Genomic DNA, 19831 nt, shown 5'->3' with positions numbered 1-19831 from the left:
AAATAGAACTATTTGGGTTAAGGAAAAAAGTGGTATGAAATGCTATTGGGTTAAGAATCACAATCTATTTTTGAAGTATGTTTGAACTTCTAAATTACACTTTATCTCATTTTAATCTGTACATTTGGAAAGAAATGGTCATAAATCTGTACAAAACAATTTGATAACTATGTGAATGTATGAACATACAAATTAGAAGCAGGAGTAAGTCACTTAGCCTTTCAAGACTGCTCTGCCATTCAGTAAGATCATGGCCAATCTGATTACTCTACATTCCTTCCTACCTCTGATAACCTTACACACCTTTCCTTATCCAGATCTTTCTCTCTCTGCTTTAAAAATATTCAGAGACTCTGCTTCCACAGCTTTTGAGGAAGAGATTGATGATCCTTTGTGTGAAAGCATTTCTTCTTATCCTGTCTTAAATGGGTGGTGCCTTATTTTTAAATTGTAACCCCCAGTTTTAGATTCTCATACAAAAGTAAGCATCTTTTTTATATCCACCTTGTCAAGACCTCTCAGAATCCTAAATGTTTCTATCAAGTCATCTCTTAGTCATTGAACGTCCAGTGGATATAGGTCCAACTTGTTCAACATTTCCTCATAAGGCAACCCACCCATTCCAGGTATTCATCTAGAACGTTTCCTCTGGATTGCTTTCAACATTCACACCCTTCCTTCAATACTAGAGCAATACTAAATACAGCATTCCAGATGTGGTCTCACCAATGCTCTGTGTAACTGAAATATAACATTCTTACTTTTGTATTCAATCTGTCTTACAATAAGAAAGAACATTCTATTAGTTTTCCTAATTACCTGCTGTACCCTGCATACTAACCATATACAACTTATGCACTAGGGCATCCCAGATCTCAGCATTGTCTAACTATTTAGATTGAGGAGCCAATCCACAGCCTGAGGGCTACACACAGCATGCCTGAACCTCCTCAAACAAAGGAATTACATTTGCTATTTCTCAATTTAATGAAACCTTCCCAAAATATAGAAAATTTTGCAAAATTCAGCCTAACATAACAACTATCACAGCAAGAGTCAAGATTAGAGTGTTGCTAGAAAAGCACAGCAGGTCAGGCAGCATCCGAGAAGCAGGAGCCATTTCTTTTGAGACCCTGAGTTGATGCCCATCAGGACCGGGCATTTGTCAGTCTGTAAATCTAAAGATTTGTTCAGTACTACCATCCTGGTGACTGTAAGTTTTCTTGAATTCCTTCCTCTCTTTCATTTACAGTTATTTCTTGGATGTTACTTGTATCCTCTACAGCGAAGACAAATGCAAAATACCTGTTCAGTTCATTTGTTATTATGTTCCATTATTGATTCCCCAATCTCACTTCCCAGAGAATCAGTTTTCATTTTATGATCTCTCTCCAACTCTAACTTTCCCCTCATTTTAATCTTGTAGTCAATTTTTGCATGATTATACTATAGTTTGAGACTATCTTTAACTGTCATGTTTAACCATGGATGGAAAGTCCTCCCCTTGGAATTTTTCTTTCTTGTTGACATATATCTCTGCCCTGTGTAGTTCCTTAAATATCTACCACTGCATCTCTATTGACTTTACACAATCCACTGTAGACTTGTCTTTGACAATATTTTCCATTTATTCAGCGAACACTCTAAACTTGGAAAATTGTACTTTTGCAATTGGATGCAAGAAACTGAAACTGCAAATCTAAGCTTCCCATAAAAATCTCAAAGTCTTTAAAACCTTTTCCTATCTTGTCTCAAAAGGCTAATTGTGTTTGTGTGTTCTTAGGTGGCATAAATATTATCCCACAAGAGAGAGTTCCCAAATCTGGTTGCTCAGCTAACGTTCAACAAAACAGTCATAAGTCACATGATTAAAATTTGACTAAATTGCCCTGCAGTTTGACATCCCATCTCCTTGTCCCAATACTCCAACTCTCTGTCTGTTTTACACCATCTTATCATTCACTCTGTTTACATTAGCAGGGAGTTTTTCTAAAATGTAATCCATTTGCACAAATTAGAATGATGAATACATTCACAGTAAATTAAGTTATTGACTTCCCTCTAAAAAAAAATTAAAATAAATTGTTTTATTGTATTTTAACTGTATTCCTTGGTAGTGTTTAGTTTCCATTAAAATTTCAATAACATTCTCAGTCAAACAGTTCAATGACTACATCACTGATGAATTAATATATGGGCCTAAAAGAGGTAAGGCCAATAACCCAAGCCAAATGTATAGGATTCATACCTTGTCTATTTGTACTCAAATGCGCTCTTAGATCTTCCTTCTCCATTTAAATCCATTGGTCCTAATTACTTGGTAAATGTGACAAGGTAAGAAGGGATGATGATGTATTTGCTTTATTTAAAGGTAAATGCTTTATTTAAAATGGACTGTGATGACCATTTGCAGGAAAAAACACATCTAAAATCAGATGTGTGTTTAATTTGAAAAAGAATTGTTTGCAATATTTTGGTGGTCCGATAAAGGCTTCATATTTGTAAATTAATAAGCAACTCATTCAAAGTTGTTGCTACTCAATAATCATGCACATTAAGGGAAATTTTATCATGACATGATCAGTATAGGAGGACCACTGCAGCACAGCCAAACTGGAAGTTGGACCCTCCCACACACTGTGGATGAATAGTAAAGGAATTTAGGGACAAAAGAACACAAGCTGATTGTTTGGAAGGCTTTGGCCTTTAACAGTCTTGCACAGAGGCCTAATGGCAGAAAGATTGATCTGGATAGTGGAACAATAAGGACAGGAAACAATACATTGGATGATAAGAAGACAGAAGGTTAATGGTCAGATGTTACATTTCCTGCAGTTGGATGAAGAGATGCCATAGGAAAGGGACAAGCTGTTGGGAGTGTCTGAAGATTGGGCCCTGAGAGTTACTCCCTTTGGAATATTGCAAGAGAAGGGAGAGGAAGATGTCCTGTATAGCATCATGCTGGAGATGTCAGAAATAATTGAGGTTGGATCTTTTAATTTGGGAGACGATGGCATGAAAGGTGAGGTCAAGGTGAACCCTATCATGGCTTTCAAAAGCAGAGGCACATTAAATGGATTGTGCACTATTGTGGGCCATTATCAACCTGGTACTGGGAGGTGTGAGAAATCCTGAACATACCTCCAGTGTTAAGAGTAGGAGGTTGCCTTGTCCTAACAAATACAAGAGAAATAGAGTTGAAAATCACACAACACCAGGTTATAGTCCAACAGGGTTAATTGGAAGCACACTAGCTTTCGGAGCGACACTCCTTCATCAAGTGATAGTAGAGGGCTCGATCGTAACACAGTATTTATAGCAAAAAATTTGCAGTGTGATGTAACTGAAATTATACATTGAAAAATTGATTTTCTGTTAAGCCTTTCATCTGTTAGAATACAGTATAATTTCAGTTACATCACACTGCAAAGTTTTGCTATAAATTCTGTTATGACCGAGCCCTCCACTATCACCTGATGAAGGAGCGTCGCTCCAAAAGCTAGTGTGCTTCCAATTAAACCTGTTGGACTATAACCTGGTGTTGTGATTTTTAACTTTGTACACCCCAGTCCAACACCGGCATCTCCAAACCATCAAAAAAAAGTTAGCATCTGCTAAAGTGTGGAAATTGATGTAGGAATGCTGAATTTTATTAGGTAGAAATTGAAAAGCAGGCAGGAAGGGATTTCAGTGCATCATTCTGCTCACTTTTATACATACATGACCAGTTAAAAATCGAAAATGTAAGCCAGAAACATTCTGCACCAAAGTCTTTTTGAGCCTTTTCATAATTAGCATTGGGTTTGAATCCAGCCTGCTCCTTGTAGAACAGAAGCATCATACAACCAAAGGCGAATCCAAATGATTATGCACCTTTAATCCAATCTCCTACACAGAGTGCCCACAGCACAATTTCCATAACATGTCTACAGCTAACACGCACTACTCAAGCACAGCAAGCATCATCAAGACTGAATGGATGAAGGAAAACTTTCTATAGGCTGTTTTTAAATGTCCAAGTGTTAAACAATAATGAATGGTCAAAGTAGAAGAAATGTTTCCTATACCCCTTTTCACCTTGAATAATATGTTATTGCACTTGCTTATTTCCAAAATCTATCAGCGACCTGTGAAAGATTCTGTGCCCTACAGGTGATTTTCATCAAATAAAAACTCTTTTTAGTCGTGCAAGGTTAAACAGCTTTGATGTGTTTTGGAATAAACCATCACAACTGTCAAAGCAAGGTGTTGAAGACGACAACACAGAAAAGACAATTTGGCTAATATGACCTTTCTGGACACATGTCACTTGACAGTTGTGACAGCTTATTTCTTAATCAAAATCTCAGAGTTTAATCTCATACCATTTTGTATTGAGAAAGTCGTACCCAACTTGACAAGATCTTTTGACCTTGTCCGACTATTTATTAAACTTATCAGTAATTGCAATTCTGATTGGTGATAAACACAAGCAAACTGCATGGCAGATGGAGTTTAATTCAGATAAATGCGAGGTGCTGCATTTTGGGAAAGCAAATTGTAGCAGGACTTATACACTTAATGGTAAGGTCCTAGGGAGTGTTGCTGAACAAAGAGACCTTGCAGGTTCATAGCTCCTTGAAAGTGGAGTCGCAGGTAGATAGGATAGTGAAGGCGGCGTTTGGTATGCTTTCCTTTATTAGTTAGAGTATTGATTATAGGAGTTGGGAGATCATGTTGCGGCTGTACAGGACATTGGTTAGGCCACTGTTGGAATATTGCCTGCAATTCTGGTCTCCTTCCTACCGGAAACATGTTGTGAAATTTGAAAGGGTTCAGAAAAGATTTACAAGGATGTTGCCAGGGTTGGAGGATCTGAGCTGCAGGGAGAGGCTGAACAGGCTGGGGCTGTTTTCCCTAGAGCTTCGGAGGCTGAGGGGTGGCCTTATAGAGGTTTACAAAATTATGAGGGGCATGGATAGGATAAATAGGCAAAGTCTTTTCCTTAGGGTCAGGGAGTCCAGAACCAGAGGGCATAGGTTTAGGATGAGAGGGGAAAGATATAAAAGAGACCTAAGGGGCAACTTTTTCATGCAGAGGGTGGTACATGTATGGAATGAGCTGCCAGAGGATGTGGTGGAGGCTGGTACAATTGCAACATTTAAGAGGCATTTGGATGGGTATATGAATAGGAAGGGTTTGGAGGGATATGGGCTGGGTGCTGGCAGGTGGGACTAGATTGGGTTGGGATATCTGGTCGGCATGGACGGGTTGGACCAAAGGGTCTGTTTCCATGCTGTACATCTCTATGACTCTATATGAAAATTTCATTAGCTCGGGGTTAATAAGAAGAATAACATTAGTTCTTGTCAGTAAAATGGACATCTTCTAATAGCCCAATTCACTTGGTGATTTTATTTAGCATTACCCATTTGGAAAGGGTAATTCAGAATCTCCAAAGATGAATATAGTGGGGAAAATAAAGGAAAGTTTTACAATGTATATTTGGTAAATGCACTGAGCTGCAAGTAATTTCATTATAAATCTGTAGTAATGTTGCATTCATTAATCTCGTTGTGCAAATGGCAACATGTATCAAGTGGCAGCCTAATCGTAGTAACTGAAAGTGACTAAGATAATTACTCTCCTCAGAACATAACACTGAGATTGAAGATTTATCCGGAACAATTACAGATACATCTCAAGCATGAATTACTAACTTTGAGCCAGGTGGCAGTTACTTAACTGCTGAAAGTTAATTTTGATAGGTTTTGACATTTGTTTCATTTAGATTGCTATCTTCTTATCATTGTAAAATATGGGGATGATTTATATATGGGATGTGTAACTCATTAGAAGGTCTATAAATGTGATAAATTCAGTAATCAACTGCTTGCCATTCAGTATTGTTTACGTAACAAATAAGGTATGAAACGCAATAACAACAAATTTAGTTTAGTTACAGGATTAATTATATTTAAGCATGGACTATGCTTTCAAGATTTCTCAGTTGATGAAGAAAATGTGACATTTTAAAAATTACAATGCAGGGTATAGAAAATGAGCACTGTTGCGATCAACATTTTTCCCATCACATTTATGTGTCTTAAAGTCACAACACAGTTTTGAGCAAATTCATGGACATCTGGAGTTTTTATCTCTATAAATTTATGAATGGAGTGAATGGGTTCATAAGTTACACCACTAACAATTATCTTTTTATACCTGCTTTGTATGGAGAGAATTCACTGTGCATATGATACAAACGCAAATATTTTGCATGGTATAAATCTGAACGTAAAACAGAAAAATATCCAGCAGATGCAGTAGCATTTATGGAGCCAGAAATAATTAACATTTAATTATTAACTTTATTTCTCCACACATGCTGCCAGATCTGCTAAGTGTTCCCACCATTTAGTATTGCTTTAGTCCATAGTGTACCAAACTACTTAAAACCAACCAGAAAACCATCTTGTCAAACTATCTAGTTCAGCCTAAAACTGAAATTTAGTTTATTGTAAGAAATAAATTCCCATCCAAATCAAGAGAATTAAAGTCAGAACATGTATAACTATCAACTTCTTGAACTGGAAATAACAATAACAAATAACAACTATCAACTTCTTGAACTGGAAATAACAATTAATCTAAAGTCATCCATTTTTGCATTCTTCTGCACTATACAATTCTGACTCAACACCCAGGATGTGGAAATATGACTAAATAGAATTCACTAAAAATGTCACAGTGTTAATTTTCAGACAATAATTATCCATTATTCATGAAGCATTCTGATGAATAGTTATTACATGCAATTTGTTAACTAATATACACATAGTTTTCAAAAGCTTGAGTGTTAACCAAAGAATCAATGCAATCACTAAGCTAACGACTCACACGTATTGCTGCAGCACAGTGCCTGCTTGGACAATAGTTGTGTACGCACTTAAGCCCAGGTCCAATAAAAATCAAAGCACAAACTAAAATCGCAGGAAATTTTCCTTGCTCCAATTCCATATGAACATCGACTAGTATGGAATTGTTTCACAATTACGACAAAATTGGGAGATTAGAAAAATTCAAGTACTAGTGAGTTGTTTTTTCATTACTCCCCTTTTTCTTCAATCTTCTTATATGAAATGTTATTTAAAAATTTTTGGCTGATTATAAGAATGTAGCATTATTATATAATAGTGTCGTCGAATTCGTGTGGACTTCCAGCTTCAGAGGTTTTTCATACTCTATATATTTAAGAGTACAGTACTAGATTTTGCTCCTTACTTAAAAGATTTTTTAAAATAATTTGATTTGCAGTGGCAACATGTCCCAGAGCTCTGTATGAATATTAAAACAAATTAGATTATTGTCACAGAATTAACTGAGATTTTCTGAGTAGCAGATAGTTATGAAATTAGCAGATAGCTATGAAAGTAGTCCTAGTTTTTGAGTATAGGTTATAAGTTAATTAAAAATTAAATGTAAAATAAAACACTATTTTGGATGAGGGATATAAATATAAGGAAAAGTTTGATTTCTGCTTAAATTCTATGTCTGATTTCATGAAATACCTTGTGTGGAGCTAGTAAAATTATTGATGAATCATGAATCCTGAAACTACAAAAAGAATTGCTTACTTTTATAGCAATAAACCATAAGATAAATTTAATAGGATTTCAAAGAAGCAAAATGGAAATCGCACATCACCCAGGAATACTACTTAAAAGTACAGGTACTTCAAAATATTGTCATCTAAATCCAACAAAAAAAGTTTAAGATGATTCAAGACACAAGTTGGAACATAAATGTAGCACTAAGTAGAAGCATAAAGTGTATTCTAGTTTATCATGTATAACATTCTATGTTCTATCTAGTACTTTTGTCAGATCTTTAAATATTATAAGCATTGTCATCTTTCTTAAATATTGACTATTCATTGTAGAACCAGGAAAATAAATACCTTGTTGCCGTGGCTAATTATCCAACCAAAACTTTTGACACCACAGGCAAGCTGATTAGCGGACACATCCAGGCAGGTCACTGTATTTCCATAGATGGAGTGAAGTGCCTTTGGTTCTGCATCAGGGTTGAGTAAGTAAACAGTATCTTCAGCCGCTGCTACTGCTGTATTTAGAGGAGCACCTGGAACAAGTTGAAGATAGCTAACCTGGAAAATAACGGGATAAAAAGAGTCTTCAGCATTTTTATGGATTACATATTTTAAATCAGAAGCCAAAAAATAGAAATCAAATTATCAACTAAACATGGTTCCCACATGTGGTTTTGCTTTTTAGGAATGGAATTAAACCTCCATTCAAACTATATAACCTCTATTATTCAAACTCTTAACTATTTTCAAGAATAATGGAATAATGAGAGACTGGCAGGTGGTAGTTTAATTTCAACTCCATTCAACTCTTCTAGCACTAAGATCAGCTGGCATTGGAATAGTTTATCTGTCAGCTCAAAAAAAAAATCACACACCCACTTCAGCAGACATAAGAAAGTTGGCCTAAAATTACTATTCAAGCATAGATGACATTCCCACCAGCTTACAGAGATGGGCACTGAAGGATAGATGTAATCACTTCAAGCTATCCTATTGGCAATTTCCACTGAACTCAGAGCTGTCAACTTAAAAAATCAAAATTTAAAACGTCTTCAAAAATCTTCCAATGCCACCACGTGCAGATTGTATTGAGCATAACAATATTGATTTTGGCCTGCTCATTTGGGCTCATGATTGGTCCTGTAGCTGCAATCATGAACGGGTAGATGGGAGAGGTCTAGGCTGGCAGATCAGCTGTCTGGTAAGTGAACCTTGCCAGCAGAAACAGAGCAAAAGATGAGAGTGCAACAACAGAAACAGGCTACAACACATTCAAAATTCACAGTATCAATCTGTGGTGTAATTCAGGGAGTATTGACTATCTGGCAGTTAACCTGCTTTCTGAGGTAATCTTTGTTATGTGGATAATTAAGGCTTTGCTGTATCAACTTTGGTCCTTTCCAAATGCAGTGGATATTTCTTTATTTGTCTTATCTAACCACTTTTTTTCTGTATACTAAATCAAAGAACTGTGCTAATACAGACCCAGACTGGCACAAAGCCAGCTTTATATTCTTCTCATTAGGTAATCAAACCAAAATAATTCTTGGCAAGAAAATGATGTCATGGCAACTCAGCAGGATTAAATGAGTGACCGTGGTTAAATGATTCGAGGGATAACTAACACCTGTGATATTCCTGATAATTAGAGAAATGTATGAGTGACTTCTATAATTAAATGAAAGGTTTCACTAGGAGTTTTATTCTTTTTAGGTAGTTCTCTGTGGGCCTACATTAATAAATGTGTTGCACATGGTTTTATCAAAAATACACAATATATTCTGTTTCCCCTTTCTCAATTTAATGCTAACTTTGTTCAATGACTAAAGAAAAGAACTGATAATATATGCTTTCATTATGTGTTGGTTTTAGCCAGGCTGCTGGCTTCGCTAACTTGAAAGGGATAAATTAACAACTCAATTGTGGCAGGACAGAAAAATACTTTAAAGTGTTCAAATCTTCAGAATTGTAGTACTCAATGTTTCAAACAAAATGGCACTTCAAAAGCAAGCATTTCATTTGCAATAAATTGTTCAATCATGAATTATAATGTAAGCCATGAAAGAAAGGAAACTGGCATTTTACACTGTGTCTTTCACATCCACAGGATGTCCCACAGCACTTCACAGCTAACAAAGTGTTCAAAGTACCAGCACTGTTGAGAGGTACAAAATCAACTAAGTGTAATTACAATGAAATGCAGTAGAAATTACATAGATTGTAGAATGCTTCCATGTTGATCTGGCTCTGCTGAAAGTTAATAAATATTACACTGTCCACATTTAACATTTGTGCTAAAAACTAATTTTGCCATTAAAACTACACAAAAACAGAAAAGCACAAGAAATAAATGGCACAAAGCTTGGTTGAATATATAAATTTGATCAAATCAAAGCTAAAGTTGAAAGTGCTTGTGAGTTTTCGGGAGTTTCTGATAGCATTGCGAGGGAATATAACTCTTTCAAGAGCTGATGTTTGCCCCATTTTGTGACTCAGTATCTTTAAAGCAGGCAAATGAGGATTATAGGGCTGTTTCTCAATACATTTTGATCTTGCAATAAGCTAATTTGACAAGTCAATAATTACCAAACAAAATGGTTTTCTATGGGAGTCAATTATGATATTAACTATTTCTGATACACTTTTTACATTATGTGATTATGTAACTTCCTGGCCACCTGTTGAGATATTTTGCTTCTCACATCTACTAGTACTGAAAAGCATTTTTTTCAGTTCCTGCATACATACAACTAACTTTAAACAAAGTATAGGTAACCTCATATAAAAAAAAACTGCCTTCCTGCTTCAGTGATGTAGTATGCATTAAGTTTATGTATGCGCTAGATACTTCAATGATTACACGTTAGGGCTTTCTGTTATGCATTATATCTCCTCACTCTCTCCTCAGAAGAACTGGTCTCCAGAAGAGTGATTGTGCCCTGCTTAGTCACTGAATATAATCCAGAATCTACAAAGGCCACTCGACACCATCGCTTTGTAGCGCTTAATCCTATTTTCGGCTGATGATCGATATTGGGTTGGAGCTGTTCTCCACTTCTGAGAAAGCCCCAGACCCAACATCAGCCCACCCTTCACTGAAGTGATAGCATGATAGATTTAGATGAATAAGGATAGCCCAAGGTTCAAATGGAGTATAAATACAGGCAGGACACAAAATAACACCCCATCTTGCAAGAGAACTCTTCCTGAATCTTAGTTTTTCTCAAGGGCTTTTTGTTCTTTCTAGTGACTTCTTTTTCCAAGTTGAATTTGTAGGGCATAATTTCTGTTACAATTACTATTCTCTTCAGCTCATAATTCATCCACACTTTGCGGCATCCTTAAATTTTGAAGTTATGCCCTATGCATCCAAGTCACGGTTACTATAAATATAGATATATAGTATTCCCAATATTGACCCGAGGACCTTCCTCCAGTCCGTAAACAATCATTAAACATTACTTCCCAACCACATTTCCAATTGGCATCAATCTTCTCTCTCTATCATCTGCTGTCCACTAATCCAGCACTTCTTCAATAATGTTACTAGCCATGCGAGCAATACTATTTGCACAAATGCAAACATAATCTCCAAGCCATATTTCAGATTCTAGCATGTGTAAAAGTTTCGCTTGAAAAAAAAGAGACAATAACTTGGCATGTACAAACTCTCTCGCAACAAAAGATACCTGAGCAGCAGAAAAAGAAACAGGAGCTCAATACCTCCAGTTTCTTAACAGATTAAATACTGACTTAACGTCCTTAAGTGAATCTACATCTTTGCTTTAGTGGCAGAACACTACATTAACTTGGATATAGCAAGAATATAGCAAAAGTAGTTGATGCTTTGTCAATTAACTGGTTGAAAAACACAAAACTAGCCTTTTTTTCCAGCAACTGACTGGAGGATAAGTTAAAATGATTGCAATAATTCCAATATTATTGGAAGAATTATTTATTGAATACAGCAAACCAGAGAGGTAAATCTTTATTAATAATTTGGAGTTTTGTGTGATTATAACTGAAGTGTTAGGGAGATATTTTACATTGTTACCCTTCTTGAAAATTCACAGTTAAATGGTTCCCTACTGAAAGGATGGGAATGAATTGGCCTTGATAGAGCAATTTGTACATGGTCTGTGATTGGTTAAATTGGTCTTTGTTCATAATAGTGGTTAATGCACTCACAAAGTAAATTGAAGTTAACTGAATATTTTTGAACATAATTCTTTGAATATAATTATTGTGCTTTATTAGTATTGATCTATTTTCCAAAATATGTTTCATTGGTTAATCATTGTTCTTGCTTTGGATTCTTCAACCCAAGAAAGATGTTAAGGCATCCAAGGGATACCTGTGAGAGACAAACTTTGTGAATCTGTGATAATGAATTAGCTCAGAATGCATTAAATGCAGTGACTGGTAAATGAAATACAAAGAGAAATGCAGGAATACAATGGAAACACAGACCCACCAGTTTTTGGAGTTCATACTGCTGTGCCTTCCTCCAATATCCTTTCTCATCACAGGATTCCAATCTTACTTGATAACCTGAGCAAGATGCAATTACTGCACTGTCTGATGCCGTTGCTATCGCCTGTATCTCCTGGCTATGCTGATAATGATGGACTGGTTCCCGTGCAAGAACTGTGCTCCACACATCAACAGCACCTGCACAAAAACAAAAAGAACGGAATCAGTAAAATGATTACACATCACAATTTCAGAAAGTAAATGCAAACAGTATGATTTCCAAAAATATTCATCTACATTTTCATTTAAAGATCTTTAACTTTGTAGATTCAATCACCCAATAACTGTTATGCATTGAGAAAATGCAGACTATTTCTCACATTAATGGGAAAACTTCATGATTAAACTTAATGCTGCAATTCCTCAGTCCCCATTAATCTTGGACATTATATTTAAAATTCAATGAATGAAGAAATCCTGATATGAGATTCAATAACTTTCCAGTTCTTTTTTTCAAGGGACGGTAGATGGAATCTAAGTCGATGTGTTTATTGATGGAGTTCCAATTAGAATGCCATGCCTCTCAGAATTCTCATGCGTGCCTTTGTTTCGCCTGTCCTAGGATGTGTATGTTGTCCTTTGTCTGTATGTATGAAAACTAATGATAGAGGGTCATGTCTTTTGGTGAATAGTTGGTGTTCACGTATTCTGGTTGCAAGTTTCCTGCTTGTTTGTCAGATGTAGTGCATGGTATCTTGTAAATGACATTAGTTTTGCTGGCAGTAATGGTAGCCCACAAACCTACCAACACGTAAACAGTGACTAATGAGTCTATTAGATACTGCCAGCAAAACTAACGTCATTTACAAGAAATCATGCAAGAACTGTAAAAAAACACTACATTGGACAAACAAGCAGGAAACTTGCCACCAGGATACATGAACACCAAGTAGCCACCAAAAGACACGACCCATTATCATTAGTTTCCATACATACAGACAAAGACAAACACCACTTTGACTGGGACAACACACACACCCTAGGACAGGTGAAACAAAGACGTGCACGAGAATTCTTAGAGGCATGGCATGGCATGACTTAGATTCTCATCTACCTTCCCTTGGGAAAAAAAACAGAAATGACATCACCCACCTTCAGAAACCAAAATCTATAGAGAGGTGGGACATACCATCAGCACTTCACCAGAGACATTGATGATGTTACCAAGTCATGGTGACAAAACATCTGAAAACAAACCTTCCAGCTCAGTAAGCTTATATGATAAGCTTACATACTTATCATTAATTTCAGCTACAAATCTTCTCAAAAAAATCACTAACTTAACAACAATGTATATTTTAGTATATAACTAGACAATCCTTTCACCTATGTATTGGCTGAATGTCTAAGAATATTTCACTTTTCACTCTTTTGACATATACTGTGCAATAATCTGTTTAGGTTAGTACTTTGTGATCTTCTGTATTAATTTTATCTGCGCTGAAAATGTGTTGCTGGAAAAGCACAGCAGGTCAGGCAGCATCCAAGGAACAGGAGATTCGACATTTCGGACATAAGCCCTTCTTCAAGAATCAAGAAGGGCTTATGCCCGAAACATTGAATCTCCTGTTCTTGGATGCTGCCTGACCTGCTGCGCTTTTCCAGCAACACATTTTCAGCTCTGATCTTCAGCATCTGCAGTCCTCACTTTCTCCCTGTATTAATTTTATATAATTTTGAGATTCTTAGCAACTTTTTAAACTGTATCTTTTGTTTTTGAAAAAGGTTAAGAAATTATTTCCAATCATTCAACCAGAGATTTTAAAAAAGTCCCTAACAAATAGCTCTAAGACAGTACTAATGATCAATGATAAGTGTCTGATTGAATGAGAAATTCCACCAATTAAGTGAAAATTGAGACAGTAAACTCAAGATTACCAATCACTGGGTCTGGATGGCATACACATCCTTTCCAAAACAAGTGGGCAAAGCACATGTCAAACTATGCAAAACATCACAAAGTAACCATATAAACCATAATGAAGAGGATGGACCCACCGATAATTGGCAACTTAAGGAACCAGTTAGAAAATTGTAGGAGATAACATTAATGTCCATTAATAGCCAAAATAAATAGACCACATGTCCCTTTAACTAATAAACAATGAGCCTTGCCCCATCTAGGCCTATCAGAATGTAATAATATAATTGATCATACTGTGGGTTGAGGCTTGGAAAGCATTCATAAATAGCAGCATTCAGTGCCCATGGCATGCATCTAATGAAGTTATTCTGCTGTCCGATTGGAAGGAGAAAACACAAAAAAAAATGTAGTCAATTGTGTACTCACTGTCCTGCTTCGAGAACTTACGTTTCCCGAATTACTGCTCTCTCTCTCTGGGTGGCTTAGTTGTTAAAGTCACAAATGAATGAATAAATATTGGATTGGAGTTTAAATTGCAGCCCAGAATTTAACAGTAGATTAACTGGTGATGATGAGATGCCTGCAGGCAACAAAATGAGTGAGATTTGCTATTCAAGAGAACACTGTCCAAGTTAGAGTGTGGAGTTTCGTGCTTGACAAGGTTATATAATTCACGTGATGGGCCTTCCTGAGGCTCTGGATCCTCCTGGTACTAGGGCTTAAAGTTACAATGCTGCTGCTTACTTCCTCAGGCACAAAATAAAACTGCAGATGCTGGAATCCAAGGTAGACAAACAGGAGGCTGGGAGAACACAGCAAGGCAGGCAGCATCAGGTGGTGGACAAGTTCTAACCTTCCCAGTTCCCTCACTATCCCAGTTTTGATACTAAATGCTCTTGATTCCAGTTAGTGTGAGCAAACTAATTAACAAACTATCTCCATACTTTGACAAATTACGGATGATAGGCAGAATGAGGTGATAATTTTACCGGGGCAAGGATATCTGCTTCAAGTATATTTTAGAACAGCTCACCAGAACTTGAATTTTTCAGGCTGCAGCAGATCAGAGAGTTGAGTACTTGGTCCAAAAGAGTGTAGGAGGCAGGTGTTTTGATTCATGCGGCACACTCGCTCACACACACACGCATTGGTACAGGGTTTGGGTAGAAATTCGAAGATTATTGCTGTTTTAAGGTTGTGATTATTAATTCTGACCTAGCTTCTCTCAGTCCCTTAGCAAAACATTCTCTTAATTCCCAGGTCAGTTCTTCAGTGGACCACGACAACTGAATTCTGTCTCTCCTGCTTCAAGTTCTTCTCCAGCCTCAAAGAGGGTCTTTATTCAGGGGTCCGTGATGGTAACACAACCTGTGTAATGCTCAGTCATGGCTGAAAAGAAGAGTATCTAATCCCCTGATCCCCTACACACCATGATCACGTTCCTTTTCAATTTCTCCATTTGGAAGGTTTTTCTGTACCACAGTGCCAAGGTCACTTTGCCTATCTCTCCTACAGACTTTTCTCTCATCCACACAATGAACAAGGGCATTATTACAGCTCAATAAGCTCAAAGGCTGACGTTCCTTCAGCATGCATCCAGTGTAAGTTCTGAAATAGGCCACCTGCACTCTTTTTGGACCATGGACTCAAAATGTTAACTCTGTTATCTCCAAAGATGCTGATATAGCTGTTCAGTTTCTCTGGCAATTTCTGTTTGTGTTTGTAACCTTAACTGCCTGACTCGCAATCATACCTTGCCAATCCTGGCTGCTGGACCTGTACAACTTGTTAACTTTAGGAGTGTGGCTGGCTCCTGAGTCAAAAGTGTCCAAGTAACACTTTCACTTTTTGATTCCCTGCAATATCTATACCTCAGATTCTACCTCAACAACTTTGAACTGCAGAAACACTGTAATTAATTCCACGGATCAGGCTGCTGTCTAGCCCCTGCAGTCGCAGGATCATCAGCACTGTCTTCTTTAAATAACTTATATTTTCAAAAAATAACTGAAATTGTATAAGAAGTTATAGCTTGATTAAATTATTAATGTTTCCCTTTTCTGCTGGGATGTGACTTTGCAAATCTTCTATTGTTCTGAACTCAGCATTGCACTTTGATATTTGTATTTATTTATCTACAGAACATTCCACTTTTAATCCGTGGACAAACGATATAGTAAACAGTTAGCTCGGCTTGCTAAGCTTTTGCTGCTTCTCAGAATGTAGAACAGTACAGCACAGAAACAGGCCTTTCACCCCACCATGTCTTCACCGACCATGATGCCAATCTAAACTAATCCCATCTGCCTGCATATGGTCCATCTCTCTCTCTGTTCCCCGCCTATTCATGTATCTTTCTAAATACCTCTTAACCATTGCTGTTCTATCTGTTTCTATCACCTCTCATGGCAGTGTGTTCCAAGCATCTACCACCCTCTGTGTAAAGAGGAAACTATCTCCATTATACTTTCCCCCTCTTACCCTAAACCTATGCCCCTAGTATTTTACACTTCCACCCTGGGGGAAAAATGTCCAAACTATCCGTCCTACCTATGCCTCTCATAATTTTAAATACTTCTATCAGGTCACACCTCAGCTTCTGACCTTCTAGCAAATACAAACCAAGTTTACCCAAACTCTCCTAATAGCTAAATCAGGCCAATGTAGGCAACATCCTGGTAAAGGAGTAAATTACTACAGATATGGAATCTATACTGAAAACAAAGTGCCAGAGATCACAGTGAGTCAAGCAGCATCCATGGAGAGACAGCAAGATGACATCGAGTCTAGATGACTCTTCATCAGAGAAGGTGTCATCTAGATTGGAATCGTTGGCTTGTTCCCTCTCCATGGATGCTGCCTGACACGCGGCGATTTCCAGCAATTTTTGTTTTCAGTAACATTATGGTAAACCTCTTTTGTACCCTCTCAACAGCCTCCTATTGTGTGGTGACTAAAACTGCAAATTATATTTTCCCTTGGTTTGTCTGGTATCAATTGTTGTTCTCTATTCCGATTTCTTTTCAATCCTTCATAGTCAGGAAATTTAGTCAGATCAAGGTGGATCAAAGTAAAGTAGTGAGAACAAAGAACAATGCACAGTTAACATGATGTGCAGATCAGTAAGGAGAAAGTGAGGACTGCAGATGCTGGAGCTCAGAGTCGAGAGTGGAGTGCTGGAAAAGCACAGCAGGTCAGGCAACATCTGAGGAGCAGGAGAATCGATGTTTCAGGCATAAACCCTTCATGAGAAATAAGGCTTGTGGGTTGGGGCTGAGAGATAAATGAGAGGGGGTCAGGGGCAGGTAGCTGGGAAAGCGAGAGGTGAATGAAGGTGAGAGATAATGAGATAGTTCGGGGGGGTGGGAGTGTTGATGGACGGGTCTGGAAGGTGGTGCTGAGTCGGAGGCTTGGGACTGGGATAATGTGGGGAGAGGGGAAATGAGGAAGTTGTTGAAATCTTGTGTGGATGCAGGGTCCCAAGACGAATGATAAGGCATTCCACCTCCAGGCATCAGGTGGTAACAGTTTACCACTGGAGTAGGCCCAGGACCTGCATGTCCTTGATGGAGGGGGAGGAGGAGTTGAAGTGTTGAGAATTATCACAAAGATAACTAACAGTGCTCTGCCATTAAAATACTTGCACTTATACAGCAGCTTTCACTACCACTGGATGTCTTAAAATTTTTTCTAGCCAATTACTTTTTTTTAAAATTTAGTCATTCTTGCATACAGCAAGCCCTAGCAGCAGCAACCTTGTAATAACTAGATAATTTGTTTTTGTGTTGTCAATTGAGGGATTAACGCTGGCCAGGACACAAGGGACAACTCTACTACTCTTCCTTGAAATATTGCCATGGGATGTTTCACAGACCTGGGATTTAACATTTCATCTAAAATATAGTGCCTTTAAATAAACAACACGCCTATACAGTTTGCATTGAAACTTCAGGCTTGTTGTTCACACTCAAGTCCTGAATGAAGCTTTAATCCACAACCTTCTTGCTTGAAGGCGAGCAACTGAGCAGAGTTGATATTAGTCTTTGCAACAATAACATCGCACCTGTAACTTCTAACCCATTTCAATGAAATTTCTGCATTTGTACATGAATTACTCATTAAATTTCTACCAGAAAGGCACGACAAACAATGAATAGTGAAACACATTAAACAATATGATCATTGCTAAGAGAGTAGTCAAGAGAGTAAAAAATGAGAAGTGTGGATTCCCATTCCTTAAGATTGTGATTGCTGTTGGAAAGTTTAAGTATAGCAATTTTAAATTTTTTTACCTTTTTTACTGTCCATTACATTTGTCAAACCTTTATTTAGAAGTGTGGAGTCTCATTCCTTAAGATTGTGATTGTTGTAAGAAGGCTTAAAGTATAGCAATTCTTAAACTCTTACTTTTTCTTTTTTCACCATTATGTTTTGTCCAATATTTATCTGCTTCATATTATTTCTTTCTGTAGCAAATTTGACATTGAATTTACCAACTCTAACTCACCTTTATTCTACTTATTAATTAATCCTACCAGCTCATTTGTTAAGAAAGTGCACAGTTGATTCTATTGTTCATCAAGGTCCCAGATGTTTTCTCTAGATCTAACTACATTTTCACTCCAAGTCAACATTTATAAGTCACTGTTTCCTTTGTAGAAAACACAAATGTTTCATTTTAATTGTTAATTTATTAGTTTAATAGAATGCTGAGTATTTCAGAATATAGGAAGAAATCTTCTGAAACAGAAATGTTATTGCTAATTTAGCAGAAATTAGGAAACATTGCTCCTATTTGCTTCCGGACCATATGCAGGGGGTGAAACACAACATGTTTTCAGAATGCATTATGCTGCTTCCAGAAACTCCATCTAAAACTAAATGAATGGAGAAACTCTACCGTGCATTGTACTTCGTTCTTCTGCCATTTATCGTTTTAGCAGTGTAAAAGTGTACTTCAGCAGCTTTGTTACCCCCCTATTTTACCTCACCACTTAGCCTTTTTCAAATTACAAGTCCAAATAAACTCAGAACTTTAACTTTAGTCTTTTAAATGTCCATCCAAAGGATATTCATGTGCATGGCAAGAAATAAATACTAAGTTAACACAAGGTAATTTTTACAATTAGTTGAGTACGTAACCACAATTTGTACGCTCTTACCCAGATTTCGTTTGCTAAAATATATGAACAGTAATCACAATCATCCCAAAAATGATGATGTGTGATTTATACGAAGTCAAGAAAAACTGGCTTTTTACTTAGGAACTGTTTGACTGAATTTAAAATACCCACGTCATGCATTATCTGTTATGAGAGCTTCAGTTTTTGGAAAAGTTTGTTGTGATGTTTCACGTTGCTCTACAGTTTTAACTTCAAACTCAAAACTAGTTGAAATTAGTCAGAGTGTTTAAAGGGATTTGCCACTTGAAAGATTGGCAATTACTTGTTTCAGCACAAAACATGATAATGATCCTCCAAAATAACTTTGGCCTGTGTTGAACAGTATTTGTTCAGCCAGGGAATCAGTTTTATCATTTCAGCAAGTATTTTCTATAATTCTGAACCATACACTGTCCCAATTTGATCCTCACAACTAATGCGCCTGATGATGACATTTTGCTGATAGCCAGACATAATCAACTCTAGCCAAGTCTCAGCTTACAACTTACCAATCAATAATTAATGTCTGTTTTGTGCCTGACACAGTCATTGAAATAAATCACCTCATTCCCTCCTTTGCTTGCTGCAGAAGATCACTAAACTCAAAGACTTGGAATTATAACAAATTATATATCAGCGTGGTAGGGGCACATGAAATCCCGGTGTTTGCAAAAGAAAATTAAA

The 19831-nt window shown here is 37.0% G+C and overlaps 1 protein-coding gene across 2 annotated transcripts in view; it reads right to left on the bottom strand.

Moving 5' to 3' along the window:
- The window catches only part of fbxw8 (F-box and WD repeat domain containing 8), a 170579-nt gene that overhangs the window by 56518 nt on the left and 94230 nt on the right, over window positions 1-19831 (bottom strand). For both annotated transcript variants that reach the window (XM_060844021.1, XM_060844022.1), the window contains 2 exons: window positions 12063-12259; window positions 7940-8146 (listed from right to left, as the gene is read on the bottom strand). In XM_060844021.1, the coding sequence (XP_060700004.1) occupies window positions 7940-8146; window positions 12063-12259 (404 nt within the window). The remainder of the gene's footprint in view (window positions 1-7939; window positions 8147-12062; window positions 12260-19831) is intronic.

Source organism: Hemiscyllium ocellatum, chromosome 24 (assembly GCF_020745735.1).
Source record: "Hemiscyllium ocellatum isolate sHemOce1 chromosome 24, sHemOce1.pat.X.cur, whole genome shotgun sequence".
NCBI classification, from domain to species: Eukaryota; Metazoa; Chordata; class Chondrichthyes; order Orectolobiformes; family Hemiscylliidae; genus Hemiscyllium; species Hemiscyllium ocellatum.
Note: the sequence above shows the minus strand (reverse complement) of the source record. Positions and strands in the feature narration are given on the sequence as shown.